The sequence below is a fragment of the Dreissena polymorpha genome, unplaced genomic scaffold (genome assembly GCF_020536995.1).
Source record: "Dreissena polymorpha isolate Duluth1 unplaced genomic scaffold, UMN_Dpol_1.0 chrUn038, whole genome shotgun sequence".
Classification (NCBI taxonomy): domain Eukaryota; kingdom Metazoa; phylum Mollusca; class Bivalvia; order Myida; family Dreissenidae; genus Dreissena; species Dreissena polymorpha.
In genome coordinates this window covers 87,928-111,349 of record NW_026273352.1, presented here as the reverse complement: position 1 = coordinate 111,349, position 23,422 = coordinate 87,928, and the positions used below count along the sequence as shown (strand labels likewise).

General features: G+C 38.4%; 2 protein-coding genes across 2 annotated transcripts in view; one reads left to right on the top strand and one right to left on the bottom strand.

Moving 5' to 3' along the window:
• The window catches only part of LOC127863793 (uncharacterized), a 147,444-nt gene that overhangs the window by 39,482 nt on the left and 84,540 nt on the right, over positions 1-23,422 (bottom strand). The gene's annotated exons all lie outside the window — the stretch shown is intronic.
• Positions 7,003-14,036, top strand: LOC127863789 (sodium/myo-inositol cotransporter 2-like). Its single transcript, XM_052403435.1, has 2 exons — positions 7,003-7,549; positions 13,922-14,036. Exons 1-2 carry the CDS (start codon positions 7,410-7,412, stop codon positions 14,034-14,036), a joined length of 255 nt encoding a protein of 84 aa, XP_052259395.1. The 5' UTR covers positions 7,003-7,409.

Below are 23,422 nucleotides of genomic sequence, written 5' to 3'. Positions count from 1 at the left end.
CTGGGGTCAAATTTGAAACTGCCCCGAGGGTCACAAAATTTAACATATGCTTATATAGGGTCTTTTTTGTGAAAACTTTACAAATATTTTGTCCATAACCGTTGGGCCTAGGGCTACCAAATTTGCTATGTAGTGATATCTTATAGTCCTCTACCAAGTTTGCTCAAATTATGTCCCTGGGGTCAAGTTTGACCCTGCCCCGAGGGACACAAAATTGAACATATGCTTATATGAGGCCTATTTTGTGAAAACTTAAAAAAATCTACTTGATCATAACTGTATGGCATAGTGCTACCGAATTTGGTATGTATTGACATGTATTAGTTCTCTTCTTAGTTTGTTCAAATTTAAATTTGCCCCGAGGGTCACAAAATTGAACATATGCTTATAAATGGCTAATTTAGGGTAAACTTTAAAAATCATTCTTGTCCATAACCATTGGGCCTAGGGCTACCAAATTTGGTATGAAGTGACATCTTATAGTCCTCTACCAAGTTTGTTCAAATTATGCCTCTGGGGTCAACTTTGACCCTGCCCGGGGGGGGGGTCACAAAATTGAATAAACGCTTATAAAGCGCCTATTTTGTTTTGTTCAAATTATGCCCTTTTGGTCAAATTTGACCCTGACCCGCGGGTCACAAAATTGAACATTATATACACTTCTTTCTTGCTTATTTTGTGAAAACTTTTAAAATATTCTTGTCCTTAACTCTAGGATCTAGGGCTACCACATTTTGTATGTAGTGAGGTATAGTAGTTCTCTATGTGTCCAATAATTATGTTGATGAAGGTGGCAGTGGTAATGACTTGATATGTCTGTGAGATATGAATGCCAAAGTCTTCGTTTTACATAACATGAATTTTTATGTAAAAGTGGTGTTTCTTTATAAATTCTACATGTTCTTTGCAAATGATGATCTCTACAAAGTTGTTCCAGGAGTACCATTTTAAGCTTGCTTTCTTAGTTCATTCTTATTTATTATTGTGTCCTATCTCTCACACTTATGTGTTTCAAATAATGTGTTAATAGATTCACATATATATATATGTTTGAAAACTGATTACCAAAAAAATTTGGTATAGATAAAGTACCGCTTAAGTATATAGGCACATGATTTTTGTTGATTTTTACCAACAAAATATTTGTTGCAGCCAGTTCATGTGTCAACCAGCGCAAATTGTGAAAGATGGCTTGGAAAAATTCAGTTCAGAGTTCAAAGCGCCACCTTGCAACAAACAGCGCCATGGAAACAGCTGTGGAGTGTTTGCATTGATGGTAATAAATTAGCTTTATATTTCTATATAGGAGTCACTTTGTTGTACTGTCGGTCGGTCTGTCCCGAAATTTCATCCGATCTTCACCAAACTTGGTCACAAGTTGTATCTTGATGATGTTTAAGCCAAGTTTGAATATGGGTCATGCTGGGTCAAAATCTAGGTCACGGGGTCACTTAGTGTGTTTTAAACCGAAAGTTTGTCCGGACCATAACCATGTCATTTACGGTTAGATTTTAAAATAACTTGGTACATTTGTTCACCATCATGGGACGGTGTGTTGCGTGAAAAAAGTATGTCGATATCTCCAAGATCAAGGTCACACTTGGAGTTCAAGGGTCAAATGCTTGTCCGGGCAATAACTTTATCATTTATTGTGAGATTTTAATATCATTTGGCAAATCTGTTCACTATCATGGGACGGTGTGTCGCGCGAAAGAATTACTTCAATATCTCGAAGGTCAAGGTCACACTTTCAGTTCAAAGATTAAAAATGGCCATAAATGAGCTTGTCTGGGCAATAACTATGTCATTCATTGTGAGATTTTAAAATCATTTGGCACATTTGTTCACCATCATTGGACGGTGTGACGCGCAAAAGAATTACGTCGATAACTCCAAGTTCAAGGTCACACTTTGAGTTCAAAGGTAAAAAAGGCCATAAATGAGCTTGTCCAGGCCATAACTATGTTGTTCATTGTGAGATTTTAAAATCATTTGGCACATTTGTTCACCATTATTGGACGGTGTGTCGCGCAAAAGAATAACGTCTATATCTGCAACGTCAAGGTCACACTGTGAGCTCAAAGGTCAAAATTGGCCATAAATGATCTTGTCCGGGCCATAACTATGTCATTTATTGTGAGATTTTAAAAATACATGGTACATTTGTTCACAGTTATTGGACGATGTGTCATGCAAAAGAATTATGTCGATAACTCCAAGGTCTAGGTCACACTTGGAGTTCAAAAGTAAAAAAATGGCCATAAATTTGGACTGCATGTCATGCTAAAGAATTCAAGAGTTCAAAGGTCGAAATGGCCATAAATGATAATGGCATTATCATTCTTAGAAATCGCCATAAATTTTATTCTCTTGTTTTGTGAAGACAGCATGCAAAATAGTCTGTGTCAATGCGGCACGTGGGGGTATTTGTCACGTCTGTGACAAAGCTCTAGTTTGCTTAGTAAAGATCTGCATTAACTTTTATTCAACAAAATAATGTGAGAATGTAGAATATAATCATCGTACCTTTCTGTTGGTGCATTGGTTTTTAGAGCCTTGCATTTTCTTTTAATTTATAAAGGACATGATATTTCATATGTAATATCATAACCTGAGGATCAAACTGTGTTATAGAGTCCCACTTTTGTCAAATAACCCTGAAAAAAGGTTAAACAAGAAGATTACTCATATTTTAATTTATGAATGTGTCATATAATGAAAAAAAGCATTCTCTTTGCCCCATTATATAATTTTGTATGAAAAGTTGTTTTTTAGTGTCTTAATGTGATTGTATATTTATGATGCATAATACATGAATACTTTTCACTGTCAAACTATCGTTCTTGCAATTTTATTTTCAGAAATAGTATTTTTTGTGAACACTTAATCTAGTGAATATATGCTTTTCTTTTTGCAAACAAATGTTGTTTTTTAAGTTAAGTATGAATTACTTTTACTTTATTTCCAGACTGCCAAATGTTTGGTCATGAAAAAGCATCCCACAATGTTGCGACAGGCCCATGATTCAGTTTATCGAGACTCAAATTTGATTGGCTGAAGGGTTCAATGGCTTATTCTAAAAATAAATGCTGCTCGAGCAGGAATTTTGCTGCTCGAGCAGCATTTAAATGCTGCTCGACCAGTAAATTGCTGCTCGAGCAGCAATATGCTGCTTGAGCAGCATTTAAATGCTGCTCGAGCAGCATTTTTTTCTGCTCGAGCAGAAGTTAAAGTTTCGACCCCTTTGGTGCGCCATAGATTTATACGTAGGGGCCATTTTCATCGAGCAGTCTCTCAACTGGAACATCTACCTTGCCATTCTAGTACTTCTTGCCGTCGCTGTGTTCACAATAGCGGGTAAGTATGGGCCGGGTTCTAGGAAAACGGGTCTTCACGCATTTCCGTAAAGTGTCGTCCTTGATAAGCCTGTGAAATACGACACTTTCCTCTTTTATTGAATGTTTAGTTTACATGAAGTCCCTTCTTAACGATAATCCAGTTTATGCGAAAATTGTCGTGCCTGAATAGCCTTTGCGAATTGCAAAGGCTTACATGGGATAACACTTTACGCACATGCATGATGCCTAGTTTTCATAGAACGAGGCTCGTTTCTTAGCAACTGCCGTTTTATCCTTGGTAACTATGTTCAATGTATCACGAAGCTATTTTAGTTATCCATATTTTGCATTGGCAACTGTTTTCACACTAACATGTAAAACTCATAGCCCCATATAATCATCCCAATTACCGTTCCTGAAATAATTTGAGAAGTGTAGTTCCCCGTTGACATTGTGTAAATACGGTCAGCGCACAGATTTTGTTTTCATTACAGGAGTTATATTTGTATTGCATGGATTACATGTTCATAGCATAAATTAGGATTCCATTACAGGAGGTACGTTTTCATTTCATAAGTTATGTTTTAATTTCATGTATTAGGTTTTCATTTGATGATTACTACTGGAGGTAGGTTTTTATTGCAGGAATTAGGGGTTTATTGCAGCAATTAAGTTTTCATTAAAGTAATAATGGTCAGAGGAGGTAGGTTACTATTGCACGGAGTTACTTGTTCATTGCAGGCAGCTGTCATTTGGACTGACTTCATCCAGACCATCATCATGTTGATAGGAGCACTCGTCTTGGCAGTCATGGGTACGTATAGTATCATCCAGACCATCAATTCGTCAATGCCCAATGGTTTTTACCGTACCCACATTGTAGAATATGAACATATATGTTTCTCCATTCAACATGTTACCCATATTAACATTGGTTTACGCCTGCATTGGCGCTTGTCCGGAATCGTTTTCTTCACAACTTCTAAGCACATGTTGTTTTTTTATTAACGTAATATTTTTGTGACCAGACAATGAACGGAGAACACACCCAATTTTGGTGTGTCCTAGGATAAGCTTACAAATAAATATCGAATTTTTAAATGGTTTATGGACCGCGCCCTGTGGAAAGGGGGTTTAATGCATGTGCGTAAAGTGTCGTCCCAGATTAGCAAGTGCAGTCCGCACAGGCTAATCAGAGGCGACACTCCCCGCTTTTATGTTTATTTACGTTTAAAGACATACGTTACTTTACGAAAATCCAGGTAAGGCGGAAAGTTTCGTCCCTAATAAACCTGTACGGACTGCACAGGCTTATCTGGGACGACACTCAACACACATGTATTAAAATCCCTTTTCACAGAACGCGGCCTATTTTTATTTTTATTCCCTACGATAAGACTCTTTTAAGCTTTCTCGTTTGTCAAAGGTCATCGTTATAAAGCATTATGAAATATCAATGCATACAATTTCAGTATCACCTTCATTATTAAGAACATTTGGTTTTGATTCTATAGTAATTTTTCTCAAATTTCACTCTCGCACTTCAATTTTAATTTCGTACGTGTTTTATTTATGATCTTGCAGCACAGAACATAAACTATTAGTATTGTAATATTTCCATCATTTATGCCAGAACGCTCCGGAATCTGACGCTAAGTTCATTTCCTGAGAATGTATGCTGAAAATATTGCATCTTTTTATTGTTATTCCTTCCTCCCGCAATCCTAAGCTTCAGAAGCCTAGTGATATGCTCATTCGTCTGACAAACAATGTTTCGTTAAAAATACAAGCATTTGTTAATTAATTAAAGATTTTATTTACAACATTATTTTAATAAGATAAACATCACACGTAGAATTGTTATAATAGTTGTTTCCGACTGACTTCAGCGTTCATGGGGGTGGGAGGTATTTCCGAGATCAAAGCGAAGAACTCGGATGCTGTCTCCAACCACACGCGCCACAGCGAGGCGAACAGCACATGCGGGCGACCACTTGGGGACTACATGCACCTCTTCCGGGACCCTGGTGAGTAGCGCCGCGTTATGATCGGCTGTTTTATTGTGTTGTTAACTTATGTATAAGGAGTCCGTTTTCTGTCTGTTAATAACAAATATATACGACATTAGGTAAATAAGTTTCTGACAGGGGCGTACCTAGCCATACGGCAGTACGCCCGTGCGTAACATTCAGTTTCAGTCTTAAAACAAATTAAAACTCTTACAATTCGAAAAAAGCAATAAAAAGTGAGGGCTAATGGGGTTTAGGGACATAATTAAGTAACAACCAAACAAGACGCCCAGTTTTAGAAAATAACAGTGGGTACAAAACACAACACACTCTTAACTCCCAACATACGAAGTAAAGTATTTTTTCACTGATGAGGGGTAGTAATGGCTGTGTAGACTTTACTCGTTCAACGCCCTTCAATATTTTGGAACCAATATTCGGACACAGGTACCAGATTATGTTTACATGGCGCAACTTTTCAAAATGTCGGAGAACGCTCCGTTTTATCCAGATGGTTTTAGAGATAGCGTCAGCGAAACATGTTCATTCGATGACTCAGATGGTAGCTCTTTTGACAGATAAGTAGGAAAATGTTAACAGCTTTACAAATACTTAAGGTTAGTCGATTTATAGATCTACGAGTTAAAGACTCAGCGAGCATGCTGTTGTTTCATTCAACGAGTGTTTCTTTTACAGTTTAGCCCGGTAAATAAAACGAGTTTAATTTTCTGTTTAAAAATACCCCAAAATAGATCAGTTTTAGCCGAAAATAATGACAGGCTTTTGTTTGGCGCAACGTCGCACCAGGTTTGACGACTTGTTTAAACAAATACACACGCCGTTGGTTTGGCATTTTTACAGTGTCGCAACAAATACATGGGCATGGGAAAGGTTGCCATGGAAAACATGCTAAATCTTTTACTTTTTTAGAGGAAGATATTGAGGAATAAAATTGCCAAATGTCGCTGACAGATAACAACAAAGCGCTCCTTTGCAATGAAATCCAAAATTTTCTGGAGGAGGAAGCAAGAGTCAAGCATTTCCTTACATTTACATACCCATTCCCTCGCAGTCATAGGCTTCTTGAGTTAAAGCCTTGACACTCAAATTTAATAGATTATGGTTAAAAGTTCATTTGCAGTTGGCAATGTTTATTGCAAACATATTTTTTTTTCTCAATTTTTCAAGCTAGAATTCGAGGATAAACATTACCGAAATGTGCCTGAAATGCAACACGAAATTACACCTTTTGCAAAAATATGTCCTAATTTGCTTAGGGGAGGACGCCATACTCCCGCCAGCAATAGAGTTGAACACCCTCGCACACCTATGTAACTACGGATCCATTCTCCCCCGCAATGAGGCTTCTTGATTTGTAAGCATTGACACTTAAACTTAGCAAATAAATTATGGTCGAAAGTATATTTGCTGTTGTCAATGTTTAATAAAATATTTCCTTTTATCGCTCTTTTTCAAGAAAGAAATTGATGAATTAAATTGTCAAAACGTGGCTGAAAGATAACACCAAAACGCACCATCTGCAATATATTTTTCAAAAGACCCCCTCCTGCACCTACCGCCACTCGTATCACTCCATCGATATACTCGACTTATCCATTTTATTTAGGTGAAATTAATAGGTAATAATTGTTAAAATGTCTTAAAACGACAGTTGGAATGAAAGAATATCTCAGTATTTCATAAATTGAATTGAAATTTGTTTGCATGTTATTATGTTTATATTTAGATCAATTGTGAACATAAATTAGTTTTGTTAATTACCAAAGTGTTCAATATCTTAATTTTGGGAGGGTCGCACAGACTAATCATTGACAATACTTTCCGCTGGCTTTATTTTTCGTTAAAAGGACGTCTCGTTTAAGAGAGAATCCCTTTAAGGCTGAAAGTGTCATCCGAGTTTTGCCTGAGCGAACGACACAGACTAATCTGGGAAAAACTTTATGCAAATGAATCAAACCCAGTTTTCTTCAGAACGAGGCTAAAATCAGTAATTTTGTGCGTATCAAAACAAACGTTTGTGAAATATGCAGGTGTGCGCGGCATGATGCTCGCGGTGATGATGTCAGCGCTGATGTCATCGTTGACGTCAATATTCAACAGCAGCAGCACCATATTCGCCATGGACATCTGGACTCACATCCGGAAGAAGGCGTCCGAACTGGAACTTATGATTGTGGGAAGGTATGATTATGAAAAAACGATGAATGAAAACTCACAAGTATGACTTTTCCGCCGAACACTCCAAATAGTGCCTTGCTTCAGACTTACATTATTTATTTGAGTGCAGGATTGGATATATGCGTGTATCAGACTTATAGAGACCGTTGATGGAACACATACATTTTGATTGGCTTATTATTAGGGATAGGAACGAATACTGAAAATGATATTCGAATATTCGTTTGTCATTATTCAAATATATTCGAATATCCGATTTTTGAACCTTATATTAAAATGTCCGGAGCAACGTACTATTTCATATTGCCACTTATACCACTATAAATCGTAGCATATGTGCAGCTTTAAAAAAAATGATAAAGTAATAATTTTAGAAAAAAGATTATTGAATATTAGTTTCTTTAAAAAAAAACAACCATGTTTATTTTATGATAAACAATAAATAACCCGAATATATGTGGATTGTCTTTATTTCTATGTTAAAACTAACCATACATTCAATTTATTATTTAATATCCAAAATATCCTAAGCCTGGGGTAGGAATTGGCGTAAAGGCCGCCGTATGTGGCGCAAAACCCTGTGATGACTCAGTGAGTTAGTTACTATTTGGACTTGCACGGAGCGTAAACGCGTATGTATGCCTTTACCAGTGAACAACTATTTAACCCTCTGGCAGACACACTATATAACACTCTGGTAGACACCGACCTTTACCGGTAACCTATATATCTCACCAGTTACACAATTTGCCAGTTACCATAACACCACACGCCGGTAAACACAATTACATGCTGGCTCCTACTGAGGTGCCAGTAACCACCAAACTTTACCAACAGGGTGTAGTGCCGTGAAGATCTAATCTACCAGACTCCTGCAAGTCTGGGTAATCAACCAACCAACCAAACCTCGCCCCGTGCAGTTAGCCTTTAGCTATAATGTTTACGTTAAGGGATGGGTTGTGAGCCCACTGCGTCATTGCGGTGTTTTCCCGGAGGAGCCCCAAACAAAGGCAGCGGAGAGCTCAAACCCCCTAGAATATACTTGTTTATTTATCAATTAATACTGATTAACCAAAAATAGTGGAACTGAGATATTCAACAACCTGTAGTCACAGAATTTTACGCCACAAATAAATTGAGACAATTTATTCCCCAAAATTCTGATGGCACACCAGTACTAGCCACTCGGCGATACAAATTGCAATGCTTACAAATGATAACGGCCTATTTGTTGTGGATTAAAAAAATGCATAATCGCATCCCGCAGGGTGTCCAGATAGAACTACAGCCCCACTGGTGACAAGTGCACCCCATCCGGGAGGAAAAACCCCGGGGTGTTTGCGTCAATGTCAACAGTGAAACTGGTGCTGCGGCTTGCCCACTTAACACACACTCAGCCAAATCTGTTAACCCGGCGACGTTGTGCCGTAATGATTTTCCTGGGGAGGGAAGAGCGCCAATTTATTCGGTCGATTATGTCGACCCAGATTATCCGCTGTGTCTGCATAAGCTGTCCTCAAATACATAATTTCTCTTTTGATATTATTTCGTACCTTTGTACATGGGTCGGTGCACAGGTCATTTCCGCCGAGGTGCAATACCAATACCTTTGGTGGTGTGAAGAGTAACACATTAGCTTCTATTGACCTTCGTAATGTGGACTATGTCAGGCCGCCAATGCCCCACCATGCGATGCTTGTGGGCAACCGCAGGTTCTCCATCCCTCGTTCTTTGGCCCTTGCTCCTGTCCGCTAAGGAATACTGTCCCCAAGAACCCATACCACTGTCAATAGCAAATAACATTTGGAGTGTACAAAAACCAAAAGTCAATTGTTTTTAATTAGTGTATAGGATCTCACAGTGAAATTGAATACACAAATTATATGAGCATGTGTATCCGAATACAAGTCTGTTTAGGTGTGTTCATTATATTACTGTATATTCCTAATGATGTAGCCCGATTTAGCGGATAGAGGTTATTACTGATATAGACCATCAGGATATATACAATCGCAACATAAAATAAAGCATAAGCATACTACTTAACTATTGCCACTCGTAAGACGAGTTATAAGAGACTATGATACTAAATCAACATATGAAACATCATTCGCTTCCAGTAAAACGATAGGAAGCTAACCCCTGAATTCAAATTACAGAAAGAAACGATAACGTGAACTACAGTGTTACCTCTCTGCGATTTATACCGGTTTTTATTACAGCTCGCTATGGGCGCCTCCATCTGGGATGAATAACTAATGACGTCACAGCTGTTAGCTGCTGTGCCCTAAATAAATCTTAAAGGTTATGGTCTAATGTACTTTTTGTATGTGTCTTATGTCCATCTCCCAAGTTTTGCGATGACTTCGGGAGGAACTCCTTTCCTTGACAGATCCGTTGCTCGTCCAATTCTAAAGCTATGTGTGTTAAAGAAAGCGTTACCTAATTCAGTGCGGCCGAGGCATTTTGCTAGTACCGCGTTAACTTGCTGTCTGGTAACTGGCATACCCCCTGTATGGCAAAATGCTGCAGAACCTACCGGTGACATTGCCAGATAGTCGCGCATTCTCTGGACAGGACATATTGATTCCTTCGATTTCGGAATTTTGAGTATGACCGCCGCGTTGTGTTGAAGCGTTTTTGACTTGGCGATGCGGATTGATATGGATGACTGGTCTAACGACAATTCAACGTCGTACGTTCTGATTTGGTTTTACATTTCCGGGCGTTTAGGCGATACCAACTCGCTTATTCGGAAAAGCCCAAAATAGGGTTGCTTTATAGCATACGTTTCGCAATTGCTGTATTATTTGAAGACGATTTCGTATGTGATCGGGCGTCTTCTGTCCTTGTTTATACCCATTGATCGCGAATAGCCTTATATAACCTTGCTTAGCCTAAATTCTTCGGAAAACGATGTGTGGCCTTGTTGTTGCCAATAATTAATTCCTGCCAAGTAAGTTTTGACCATGCGTGTCGCTCAGCCTTTCTCAAAACAGTATGCTATGAACCATTAGATAACCTGTTCAGGTACTGGTGGCATTTGGGATATTTGGTAAAGCTTGCAAAATGCATTAAAGGCATTAACACCGGTTTCGTATGTTGCGCTTGTGTTCTGTGATATAGACTTTCGCATTAAGGAGATTGCTCTGTCTTGAAGATGTTCCAGAGGTACTCGGGTACTCTCTGTGGTTCCTCGTCTGCTTCCGGTGCCAATGTTCTAAATTTTGCCATCTGAAATCGAGATAGTGCGTCGCATATTATGTTTTTTGTACCTGGGACGTGGGATGCTCGGATTATAATATTAAATTCCAAACATTTGAATGTAAGGGGGCGCAACAGCGTTATAACTTTTTCCGATTTCGAAAACCATGAGTTAAGTACACCTACAACAGCGGCATTGTCGCAGTTGAACTGGATTCTTTTGTTTTGTAGCATATATCCCCAAATAGAGATTGAAACCAATATCGGGAAAAGCTCTAAGACCGTTATGTCGCTGGTATGTCCGTCTGTGTGCCAGTCTACTGGCCACTTAGCTGCGCACAAGTGCGACTCAAAATAAATACCGAAACCGAGCCCCACCCCCGCCGCGCTATCGGTGAAAATATTGACGTCTTCATTAGACAGCCAAAAATAATCGTGGAACATTGATATCCCGTTGCAAGTCCAGCTTAATACCACGCCGGATTCTAATACGATGGAAAGGTTTGGTTAAACTACATTTCGCATTAATGAGTCGACGGCAGAACGGTCTACCTGCTGGTATAGCCCGACAACAAAAGTTGAGTGAATAGATGAGCGACTGTATATCGCGAAATCTTGCTTTTTCTTTTGACAAAATCTGGCTGATCTTTTCCGTCAATTCTTGTATCTTTGTATTTGGTATGCGGACTTGCATTTGTGCGCTATCTAACTCTAAGCCTAAGAATGTTATCACCATCGTTGGACCTTCCGTTTTTTCAACTGCCACTGGGACTCCTAGTTCGACCATAACCTTGGAAAAGACGGACATCATATAACCGCACAGTGAGCGAGACTTATCGCCGCCAAAGAAATCATCAAGATAGTGGATAAGAAGTCCCGAGTTCACTCGGTAAACGACACAGTGTTCTAAAAAAGTACTGAAACGTTCGAAGGTAGCACAACTAATTGATGCACCGAAAGGTATGTTTTATCAAAATAGTACGATCCGTTAAATTGGAACCCCAACATCTGAAAATCTTCATTCTTGATTGGTATGATCTTGAAAGCGTTTTTGATGTCCATTTTAAATAAGAAACAATTTTTACCCAGACGTTGTATTAACTCAACAGCTTTATCAAAACGTGTGCACTGGACCGATGTCATCGCTGGGTGTATATAATCATTAACGGATTCCCCTTCTGGGTAAGACAGGTAATGTATCATGCGGTACTCCCCCGGGTCTTTTTTGGGAACTAGACCTATTGGCGATACTATGAATTCGCTGAACGGTGGTGACGAGAAAGGGCCCGCAACTTGCCCCTCCAACAGTTCTTTCGAAATTTTATCAGAAATTACCTCTGGGTGTTCGTAAGCCGATTTTAAATTTTTTGCGTCGCGATTTTTCGTGGCCCGTGATATTGAAGTAAAAATCCGTTTTTAAAACCATAAAAGAGAAACTGTGTCTCCGCATCATCATACCCTAAAAGAAATGTGTGTAAAACGTCTAATTAAATCGGCGACGGAGCGATGTCTACAATGTTGTTGTTTTTTTGACAGTTATTGCGTGTATTGACTAAGATTGCCTCGGGTTTGTCCGAATTGACGCTGCCCGAACCTGTGTGCGTTTGGATTCTTTTTACCACGAAAGAAAGCATCAAACCTTGGTGTGTTTGCGCGATGGGCGACTCCCGAGGTTTCTGCTACGCTCTGACAGCTTATTGCTGGATGGTTCTCCCGACAACGCGAGCAATTGTGGGGAAAACGGCAATTAACCAGGCGGCAATGTACTCGCATGAGGGGCGTACGAACGTTCCCGATGTGCGTGTGTTTCCGGGTTGTACAAACATACAGCGCCACCAAAGGTCATTGTTAATTTCCGACCAGGGTGAGGGGGAGATTCCCTGACGGAGCCGTAACTGCTCGTCATAGGTGCGCCAAGCCGACCCACCCTGGCGATATGCGACCTCTCTTATGGTCCAAAAATACTTGAGCAATTCTTGTGTTTTTGTTCTGTTGTGATCGAAAGATAGGTATACCGACATGAAGATGATATATGCGTCTGACCATTTCTCGATTGTACCGATGGTGTCTTTGCATTCTTTTGGCTGCGCCACGAGGCGGCCATCCGCCGAAACCGAGAGTATTGCCCCCGACAGGTAACTCTGGAATTCTACAGACCCTTTCAACAATAGTGCGAAATTAACATATTAGCCCCGCCCGATCTGTTGTTTACACTGATCGGGGATGTGGGCCGCTATTTCATCCGAAACTGTCCGGATGTTTGACATTGCCGCGTTCGCTGTTGTTGCGTCAAACGCGACGGGCATTGTTGACTGGGTCGGTCGCTGCAATTGAAACGTGAATACACAAACATGAAGGGGTTCGCTTGGAACAATACCGGTGCTTAAAGCATTCGACACGATCTCGGCCTCTTTAAGTAGGGTTTCAAAGTCGATTAAATTAGCTTTATCCCCTTCGTTTAGTCGATTTCCATCGGGGCTTATCGACCTCGACCTTTTCTGTGACACTGCCTTACGTCGCGCACCTCTACCTCTCATTCTTGCTGGGATTAAATACGATTTTTAAAAGCTAAACAATGTTTGCCTGAATTGAATGTCGTTTAGACGGAAAAGGAAGTAGTATCCTAGGAAATGAGTATTCTCATATTCGGAGAACCTCGGCGTTAGCAACCTGTTAGCGTCCCTTGTAACAAGGCAGTGAACCGCCTTACCCGTTTTGTATTAAAACATAAATGGAAATTAATCCTTATAGATATGAATAATTTGTTTTATTTTTATAAGATAAAAAACATTTCCGGAAAACACATTACCGTAATTCTAATTCATTTGAATACATGTAATTAATGTCAAACAGTAGCATATATTACTTAAATATTTTCTCTCGTACTTGTTTATTTGGGTCTCGATCTATGTAAACATTGCTATATGCCTGCGCTTAAAATGTCGTCAAAGATTAGAAAATGCACAGGATTCTCTGGGGCAACACTTGACGCATATGCATAAAATCATGTTTTCCCATTTCGATTATCATTTGTTATTTATTGTACTTTTAAAAAACGTGTGTTCTATGGTGTACTTGATTGTCCTCGTCGTGATAAGTATTATCTGGATCCCGGTCCTGCGACTGACAGGTACCGAGCTCTAAATGTATAACCATATAATGCTGTTCTAGGATGTTCGTGATTGTCTACGTGGACATTAATGACCAGATAGTATCAAGATCGTACTGCGATGACATTGATGGCTGTATTTGGTCAACACCATACCACGTGGATATTAATGGCTAGATAGTATCAAGATCGTACAACGTCGTCATCGATGACTGTCTTTGGTCAACACCATACCACGTGGACATAAATGACCAGACAGTATCAAGATCGTACTGCGTGGTCAATTATGGTTGTATTTGGTCAACACCACACCACGCGGACATAAATGACCAGATAGTATCAAGATCTTTCTGCGTGGTCATTGATGGCTGCATTTGGTCAACACCATACCACGTGGACGTTAATGACCAGATAGTATCAAGATCGTGCTGCGTTGCCATTGATTACTATATGGTATAAAAGCCGTACTGCTTGGGCATTGCTGACAAAATTGTGTTACCACAGTTCTACGTGGAAACGGCTTAGCATACTTTGTTGACATTTTGACTGCAGTACGCGGACATTTACGACTGTCTGGTTAAAAAACGTGAACATTGGTGACTACCTTGTATAAACATCGCACAACTTGGATATTGATGACTATATTGTACAAACACCATACTGCGTTGACATAAATGACTAGACTGTATACACACCGTACTGCGTTGATATTGATGATTACATTGTACAAACACCTCACTGCGTTGATATTGATGACTACATTGTATAAGCACCGCACAACGTGGGCATTGATGACTATTTTGTATAAACATCGTTCTACGTGGATAATGATGACTAGATTGTATATACAACTTACTGCGTGGATGTTGATGACTAGATTGTATAAACATCGTACTGCGTTGATATTGATGACTACATTGTATATAAACACCGCACAACGTGGGCATTGATGACTTTATTGGATAAACATCTCTCTACGTGGATAATGATGACTAGATTGTATATACACCTTACTGCGTGGATATTGATGACTAGATTATATAGATATCGTACTGCATGAGTATTGATGACAGTAGCGGATCCGTGGTCTAGTGGTAACACACTGGCTTCACAATCAAGAGATCGCTGGTTTGATCCCCCGCTGCACCTAACCTACTAACTCGTCTTTCGTAAGAGACGTTAAACCGATGTGCAGTGTACTAGGTGCTATACACCGGGCACTAAAAGACCCAGGGTAACCTCTGGAACGGGGTGTCTCCAGTATCTTGCAATATCCCCCGTAACCAATTATTCGATTTTCTGGGGGCGATGGCCATATGGGAGACAATCCCGGTGCACTCGATAAAATACAAAAACAACAATATTGATGACTAGATTGTATAAACATCGCACAGCACGGGTATTGATGACTAGATTGTGTTAACATCGTAATACGTGAATAATGATGACTAGGTTTCATACTGATTGTACAGCTTGAACTACCTGGCAGTTAACTAACTAGAATGAACTTACACCGTGTTACGAGGATATCGATGTTCATAAATACGTAATCGATATTTCCAACGCGCTTGGTATTCACTAGCGTGAAATTGAACATTCACATGCGCACACAAAATGACGTACATGTGTTTACTACGAATGAGAAACGTTTTCTAGAGAACGTTCACATTTCAATGTTTTTTTTAGTATGTTTTGAAATATAAAACACAGTATCCACATATAGGTCACCTTTCGTGTTCATCTTACATATTTTGATTGACATATTACATATTGTATAGACAAAAACGTTGCGTATATTTTACTTTGGCCATTAAATGATCGTTTTGTCATCCACAATAATTGTGAAACGTTCTTTTATGTGCATTGGGATTATTCAATAAATTAGTATTGAATTGTATTATCTGATCTCACACAAAGTGTTGTGTTTATAAATATCAACATTTCAATGTAACTTATTGTGTATAAGTAGCCGTCTTAGTACGCGTACGAGGTCAATGATTCGTTTATAATTCTGGTCATGAAACTTATATTGTATTCCTTGTTATATTTTATTTTATGCATGAAAAATACTTTCTTAAACACAGCTGCTCAAGTATGATTGGTTATTACTGTTATTCTGTTGATTACCTCCGATAAAAAAGGAAGTTCTGACCAAGTTTTATGAAATGATACTGGCCGTCTGTCAGTCTATAAGTAAACCTGTCTGTCCGTCTTTACGTTCATCCGTATGTCCGTCGATCTAATATCTGTCTTTAGAACGATATATGTCTGGCGAATGTCTCAAGTCAATTTTTTGTAATTGGTTCTTATGATATGAAGCTGTGCACGCGCGATATCTGTCGTCGTGCGCATAAAATTTCCTAAGCTATGCCGCCCTCTTTCTTATTCAACTTAGAATGTAACATAATTCTAACAGTACACTTTTATTATGAAAGTTTTATATCGATTCACAAAGAACAAGTTTTTAAGTAAATGCTTTGCAGCAGTGAAGTATAGGTCTCTAAGACCTTTGGTTAATTAATGCCCCTAAGGTCAAAATTGACCATGTCCAATGGTCCAGTTTTTATTTGTTACAAATTTGTGCATGTTGCTACACGCGGCGTTGAGGTGTTTGGGTCAATCAGTACTTTCAAAAGCCCTTTTTATCTCTGGTCACAATGTCACGGTAAACTGATTTATATGTTTGTTCCTTGCCCATTTTCTGTGTAAGTGTACATACATTCAACCAGATGCAATTGTATTCCTTTCTTTACACGAGGTAAATGTACTTTTCAGACAGTTTCTAGAATTGTCCTTACTAGCTAAAATGTCGTCCGTTATTAACATGTACGCATATGCATTAATCCATCTAAAATAAATAAGGTCGCCGTGGTGTAATGGATATGGTGTCCGCCTTGCGACCGGGAGGTCACGGGTTCGATCCCCACCGTGGGAGCGTTCTTTAGATCTCCCCCAAAGACACCAAGTACTGGTTCTAGGCCCAGGAAACGGACTCGAGAGCGTTTATATAAGCCTAAGGCTTTCGACGCAATCGAGCTAAAATAAATAGGTTTAAACTAATCCATCTAAAAATAGTTGTTCTTTTAGTTCAGATTGTTGTTCTTTACATGGTATTATATACTATTATGTAAACACTAACGGCCATAAAACTTAATACTGATATGCACAGTTTTACATTTTTCTTTGCGTTTAAATATTGACCGTTCTTTTTTAAAGATTGATACACTTTATAATTAATAACATCAACACGAAATACACTAGTTTGCTTTTATGTTTTAAATATTATTTAGCTCTCCTTTACATATATTCGCTTAAATATAAGCATAGACTGTTAGCCAAGTTTGCATGGGACATTTGCTCAAAATTAATACACGTGCAAGATTTAAGAAGTTATTATTGATTTATTGGTCACTAAACAACTGTTTTGAGCTCTGATATTCAACCAAAATGGTTTTATTCCGAGGTTATTAGTCACGCATTCAAATCACAATGAGTTGTCAATTACTGATACAGAACAAACAATATGTTGGTTCTAACATGATTTGTGCGATTGTGAAAGATATACTTTATTGTTATAATGTTCAGAACCATTGTTTTTTCACTTTTAAATTATTTTACAACGGAAATAAATTTCTTGGGTAACTCAATATGTACCGTATTAGAATACTCGCTCAACTGTGCAAACTACATATAGCTGTGTCATTTAAACGATGTTATGTAACATGGTTATTACCAAGATGTGTCACCGATGAATTCGTAACACCTTCCCACAAATTTTAAATACATCTAAAATACAACTGACGAATACAACCTACAAACGCATTATAGTCTAGTTACACAGTGCACATGTCATTATCAAGATAAGGACAGATGCAAACATTCATTGAAATATATGAGCCTCACTCTGGAAAAATGTGGGTAAAAGACGATCGAAGACTGAAAGCAAATACATGAAACAACAGGACCGCAGTTGCAACATCAGGTCCAGTGAGGACGTAAAGTAGACCGATCAGAACGAATGGCATCACGTTCTCTAGGTCAGTCGTTTGAAACAATATGTTAATAAGTTTTGAAGGCAAGGTTTCACTGTATTAGCTACAGATTTACTCAATTTTATAGTAAGACATTTAACAAAGAGACTGTCCTCCAATTTTTAATATAATGAATATGTTTATCATTTTGTAGCAAAAGTGATAATAGACTTTGTGTTGGAAGTTCGGTTAAATTTCCTGTTTTAAAGGAATTATTTATCATATTTATTTAGAGCTGTTTTATGTCGGTCCAAACATGTTTATTAAATTGTGTTGTTATTCCATCCGAGCCAGAACTTTTGTCGTGATGTCGTCATTATTTGGCGCATACATGTTGTTATTGTGAACTAATATTTTTAAAATGTGAAGACTTCCCACTATAATTTGATAATGTTAGATAGTACGTTTTTCACTTTTTATGTTACAACAAATTCCTACTCGTAAACGGTTGGTACTTTGGCCATTTAAAAACGTACCTCAAGTCCAATCTTTGGCCCAAGCCGAATCGCATTCCTTGGTATCATAATGATGATCTTGCATTGCTTGGTATCATAATGATGATCTTGCATTGCTTGGTATCATAATGATGATCTTGCATTGCTTGGTATCATTATGATGATCTTGCATTGCTTGGTATCATTATGATGATATTGCATTGCTTGGTATCATTATGATGATCTTGCATTGCTTGGTATCATAATGATGATCTTGCATTGCTTGGTATCATTATGATGATCTTGCATTGCTTGGTATCATTATGATGATCTTGCATTGCTTGGTATCATAATGATGATCTTGCATTGCATGGTATCATTATGATGATCTTGCATTGCTTGGTATCATAATGATGATCTTGCATTGCTTGGTATCATTATGATGATCTTGCAGCAGTGCTATGTTGACCGATTTTGGTTTTATATCAGTTATAACATTTTCATGTTTATTTGTGCAATTAAGGCCTTTGACATTAAATCTGCATATATTTAGATTTGTCATGTTTTCCAGTGAAATGAACGGATGAATTTATCAGCGTTTGAGCGATACATTATCCCAATTTAACAGAAAGTGCTTTCTCTAATAAAATAACTGAACAATATGTGGGCCAGTCTGTATTTTTGAAAGATAAATAAATAATCCAGTGTAGCATTCTTATTGTCGAAAAAGTGGAGTATTATTTGAGAAGTGATGCGGTTAGGCGTAGACAAAATTCATATAAGCAATATTATTTACGTATTGTTTAACAAAAATGCATGTATTTACATGGAATGATAATAAAGGAAAATTTACAATAATGTCCAGAGCGCTTATATACAAAGCTGTCCAACAAAAAACGTTCATCACGATAATAATAATCTTGTATAATGTTTTCTTAGACATACTGTGAAACCATTAATAATCGTCAGGTATTAATTTTCGTGTATATCGTCAGTCGACCCATTGACGAATTAAAGATCTTACCGAACAATAATGTTCTATATTTGAACAAAATTAAGACTGAGTAACCAAAGGCATGATACACTAAAATCCAACGTAATTGACGCATACATACTCCGTCTGTTTCATAATCAAGATAAATTCGGTTTTTACACAAAAGGGGTGTAGATTACACACTGTTCTTAACTGACTGCGTTGACTTCGTTTAGATAGAATAGTAATGATTAGCGCTAATTGTTAACAATTTTATTACTCATTGTGTGTATGGTGTTTGTCAGTAGTGTTGCAGATTATACAGCCTCCACGCAGCGGATCCGGATCAAAGACAATAAACGAAATTTAAAGATGATGATGTGTGATCAACACCTGACTGATATACATTCTCCGCAATTATTACAAATTACAAATTAATACTGAACATATTGATTACAATACAGGTGTGAAAATAGCTTGTGGTTCGCTTATGGGCTATTGATATTTTTAATCATTGACAGCTTTTACACGTTTTACGATACATGTTTTAAATCAGTGTTATTTGTAGCCATTTAAGACGTAACAGGTAAAGAGAAATTAGCGATCATGACATTTGGTTCCATCAGAGACTTCCGGTCGAGTGCGCGGATAACCGCGGTTTTTTCTAGCAGAGTAAAAAAATAGCAAAAACAACGAAAACAATTTATAAACATTTAATAATGGTATGTTAATGGGTACAAGTGTAAGTTCAAGCATTTTACAAACATGGAACATCAAAACTCGGACGCTCGATCACAATTTCTGACCAGAAACGATTTAAATGTGTTGGAAAATGAGACTTTCAGCCAAAATGGCGGGCTCGGGTAAACACGGGCAGCAGTAACAGTGAGTACGAACGGTCTCAAGCATTGTCGGACTACGAGAGTCTCTCACTTGATGCTAAGCTGTCTATGCTGTTCCAGGAAATGAAAGGCATATCTCATTAAGTTGACAGTTGTCTGAACTTACAAAATAAAGTAAACACTATGGAAACAACAATGTCTGACCATGATCGGCAAATTAAGCTGCTAGAGTACAAGTCAATAGATCTAGATGCTAGGTGTCGCCGAAATAACCTTATAATAAGTGGTATCCCAGAGGACAGGGATGAAAATTGTCTCCATAAAATATCAACTTTCTTGAGAGAGAAGCTTGAGATCGACCCCTGTCCTCCTATCCCACGAATACACAGGCTGGGGAAATTCCGGAACGGCTCCACAAGACCAATCATTATATACTGTCTGGATTTCCGTGATACTGAGCACATCCTCTCGAATGCTAACAAGCTCCGTGGAATACATTTTCACATAAATAATAGAGATTATCCACGCGAGATTGTTGGTGCCCGCAAGCAATTATGGCCACAGTTCAAGCGCCTACGCCAGGAATATCAAAAAAGCAAGGCCAGCATAATATATCAAGCCAAAATCATTCAAGATGGTCGCGTTGTCGCTGATGCCTTTCCAAACTGGGCTACGATCATGCAAGGCAGCCGTGTTACAAAGCACAACAATTTTTTCACAAACACACAGTATGCTCCAGCTAGAAATGTAAACAGATCCCACACACAACCAGCCATGTCACAGGCTCCTCGTGCCCATTCCAAAGACTCGAACAAGGCTGTATCGCAGGAGCGTAGCTAGCGCGATGCTTCCCCTGTGCTTGAGCGCAGGACTCCGCGAAAGCAACAATCGCCATCGCCTTCCCGGAGGAGGAATCCTCGCCAACACGGACCTAGCAGGGACCACCTAAACTGCCAGTCGGAAACGACCCAACACGCACCCCGCAGGGATCCCCCAAACCGCCAATCGGAAACGGCCCAACACACACCTCGCAGGTATTCCCCAAACCGCCAGTCGGAAACGGCCCAACAGCTTGGCTCATCGCAGCCTCAACCACCGATACAGCGCCCATGAGACGCATCTGGATCCAGAAACACACCTAACCGGCGCGGAGCTCACTACGACCCCGGGGGAAGACACTGTGCAGTGTCCGACAAATCCATTGCCCGGAGCCCGGGGGCTACTGAAATTTTTCATCGGGCTACTGAAATTTTCCAGCAGACGCCCGCCGGGGTACTATAAATCTATAAAGAGCGATAGCCCGTTTTATTGACAGACATACGTAGAATAAACACACTGACCATGTGTTTCTACACTGTTTATTGCTTATAATCCGATAACAAAGTGCAATCAATTATCTAATCAGTCACCGATCACTTGCGGTAATGTCGTAAACAGTAACAGTGTATTTTAATCATCCAATCAGAATCAACATTTGTCGTCTGCTAATAATTTAATGAAAGCGGATTGGAAAGTTGGCGCACATAATGCAACATCATTTCGCAGTTTGAAATTCTTTGTTAACCGCAACAATGAGTAAAAGCGACAACGGTTTTGATGTCGTTAAATATCCAAGGACGCCGAACATTAAATAAATCAAAACAATAGCGGATTCTTTAAAACGGTAACGAAGCCGAAAATGAATATTAATAACAACGGTGTGAACGCGGTAAACACCTGCAAATTAAATTAGTTTGCATTGTCAATTAATAATTGGATTAATCGACTGTTAATCAATAATCCCATATATGCACAATTTATATTTTTTAAACCAAATTATGGTTGGGTAATATAGACGATAAGAGTCATAAACACAAACGTTTGAAATTTTCTCAAGTGTCAAATGAATTTCGGCATATGGTTCTATTTAAAGATATGATGTAATAAGCTCCCAATCAGGACCGTTCAATTGCAACATGCGTAAATCACCTGCCACGGTTTGCACGCGTTGTGCACAGCTATTTTAGGTTACAAAATTCAATATTTAATAAATGAATTTCTTTGTCCAGATAAAAAGCGCGCATGGGTGTATTTATTCAGGGACCTATACAAACATTTTTTTGTTTGTATAGGTCCCTGATTTATTTGAAAATAAACATTTCGTAGCGGGTACAACTTTGAGATCATTTAATTTCTATTAAATGTTTCGTTGTGAATTTCAACTAAAGCACCGGGGTATCTCGCGAAGTATTTGGTATTGACATTTCCTCTACATAAACTATAATGTAAACACGCTTTCTCGTTACCGTTACACTGTATCAGTTCCTTCATTATTGAAGCAATTATTGTATTGTATACTGACTGCACACAAGTATCGTAACATACGGATGCAATACGTAAATTCGGACAGTACTTAAAGTCGGACACAAGTAAATAAATGATTTAATACTCTTGATTTATTGAAACTCGGTATTTGTTGTTAAAAAGGGCAATTGCATTGAATAACACCATACGAGTCAATCGCATTGAGCATCTAAACGCTATTTTTACGTTTCCAACTTAACGTGCTGTCCGAATTTAAGTACACATATATGTGCACATACATGTAATATTTACATGTAGTATATGATTTACTTTGGTACATTTACATTTAAGTACACGGTGCCTGTACTGTAACATTAATTAATGATATTGACTCTGTACATCAGACTACTTGCTGTTTTATGTATACATATTATGTATATATAAATGAAAAAATAAAATAAAGATGAAAGCCTGCCTCTTATCATTTTGTATGAATTTTGTTTGGGCTACCAAATATTTTTATAGGTAGCCCAGTGAGCTAACTGAAAAATAAGACATTTGTCGGACACTGGACACTGTGCCTCTAGCCTGAAAAACAGTAACATTAAATTAGGTTGTTTAAACGTTAGTGGCCTGGGAAAAAGACTGTTTATACCTGAATTTCAAAACCTTATTAAAAATTATGATTTATGTTGTGTCTCTGAAACGCATGCTGATGAAACCGACATTCTGGACATTCAAAATTGTACTTTCTTTCATAAGCACCGTTCTAAAGAATATAAAAGAAAATCCGGAGGCATTGGCGTTTATGTAAGAGAAAGTATGTTCTATGGCTAAAAATTGATAATTCAATAACTAGATTTGACCAAGACTTAATACTAGGATCGATTTATAAACCCCCTGAAAATTCGCTTTTTTACTCTCCCGATGAATTAGACATACTTGAATTTTGTGAGATAATCTAAAAAAAAAATAAGGGGGGGGGAATTCGGGGGTGGGG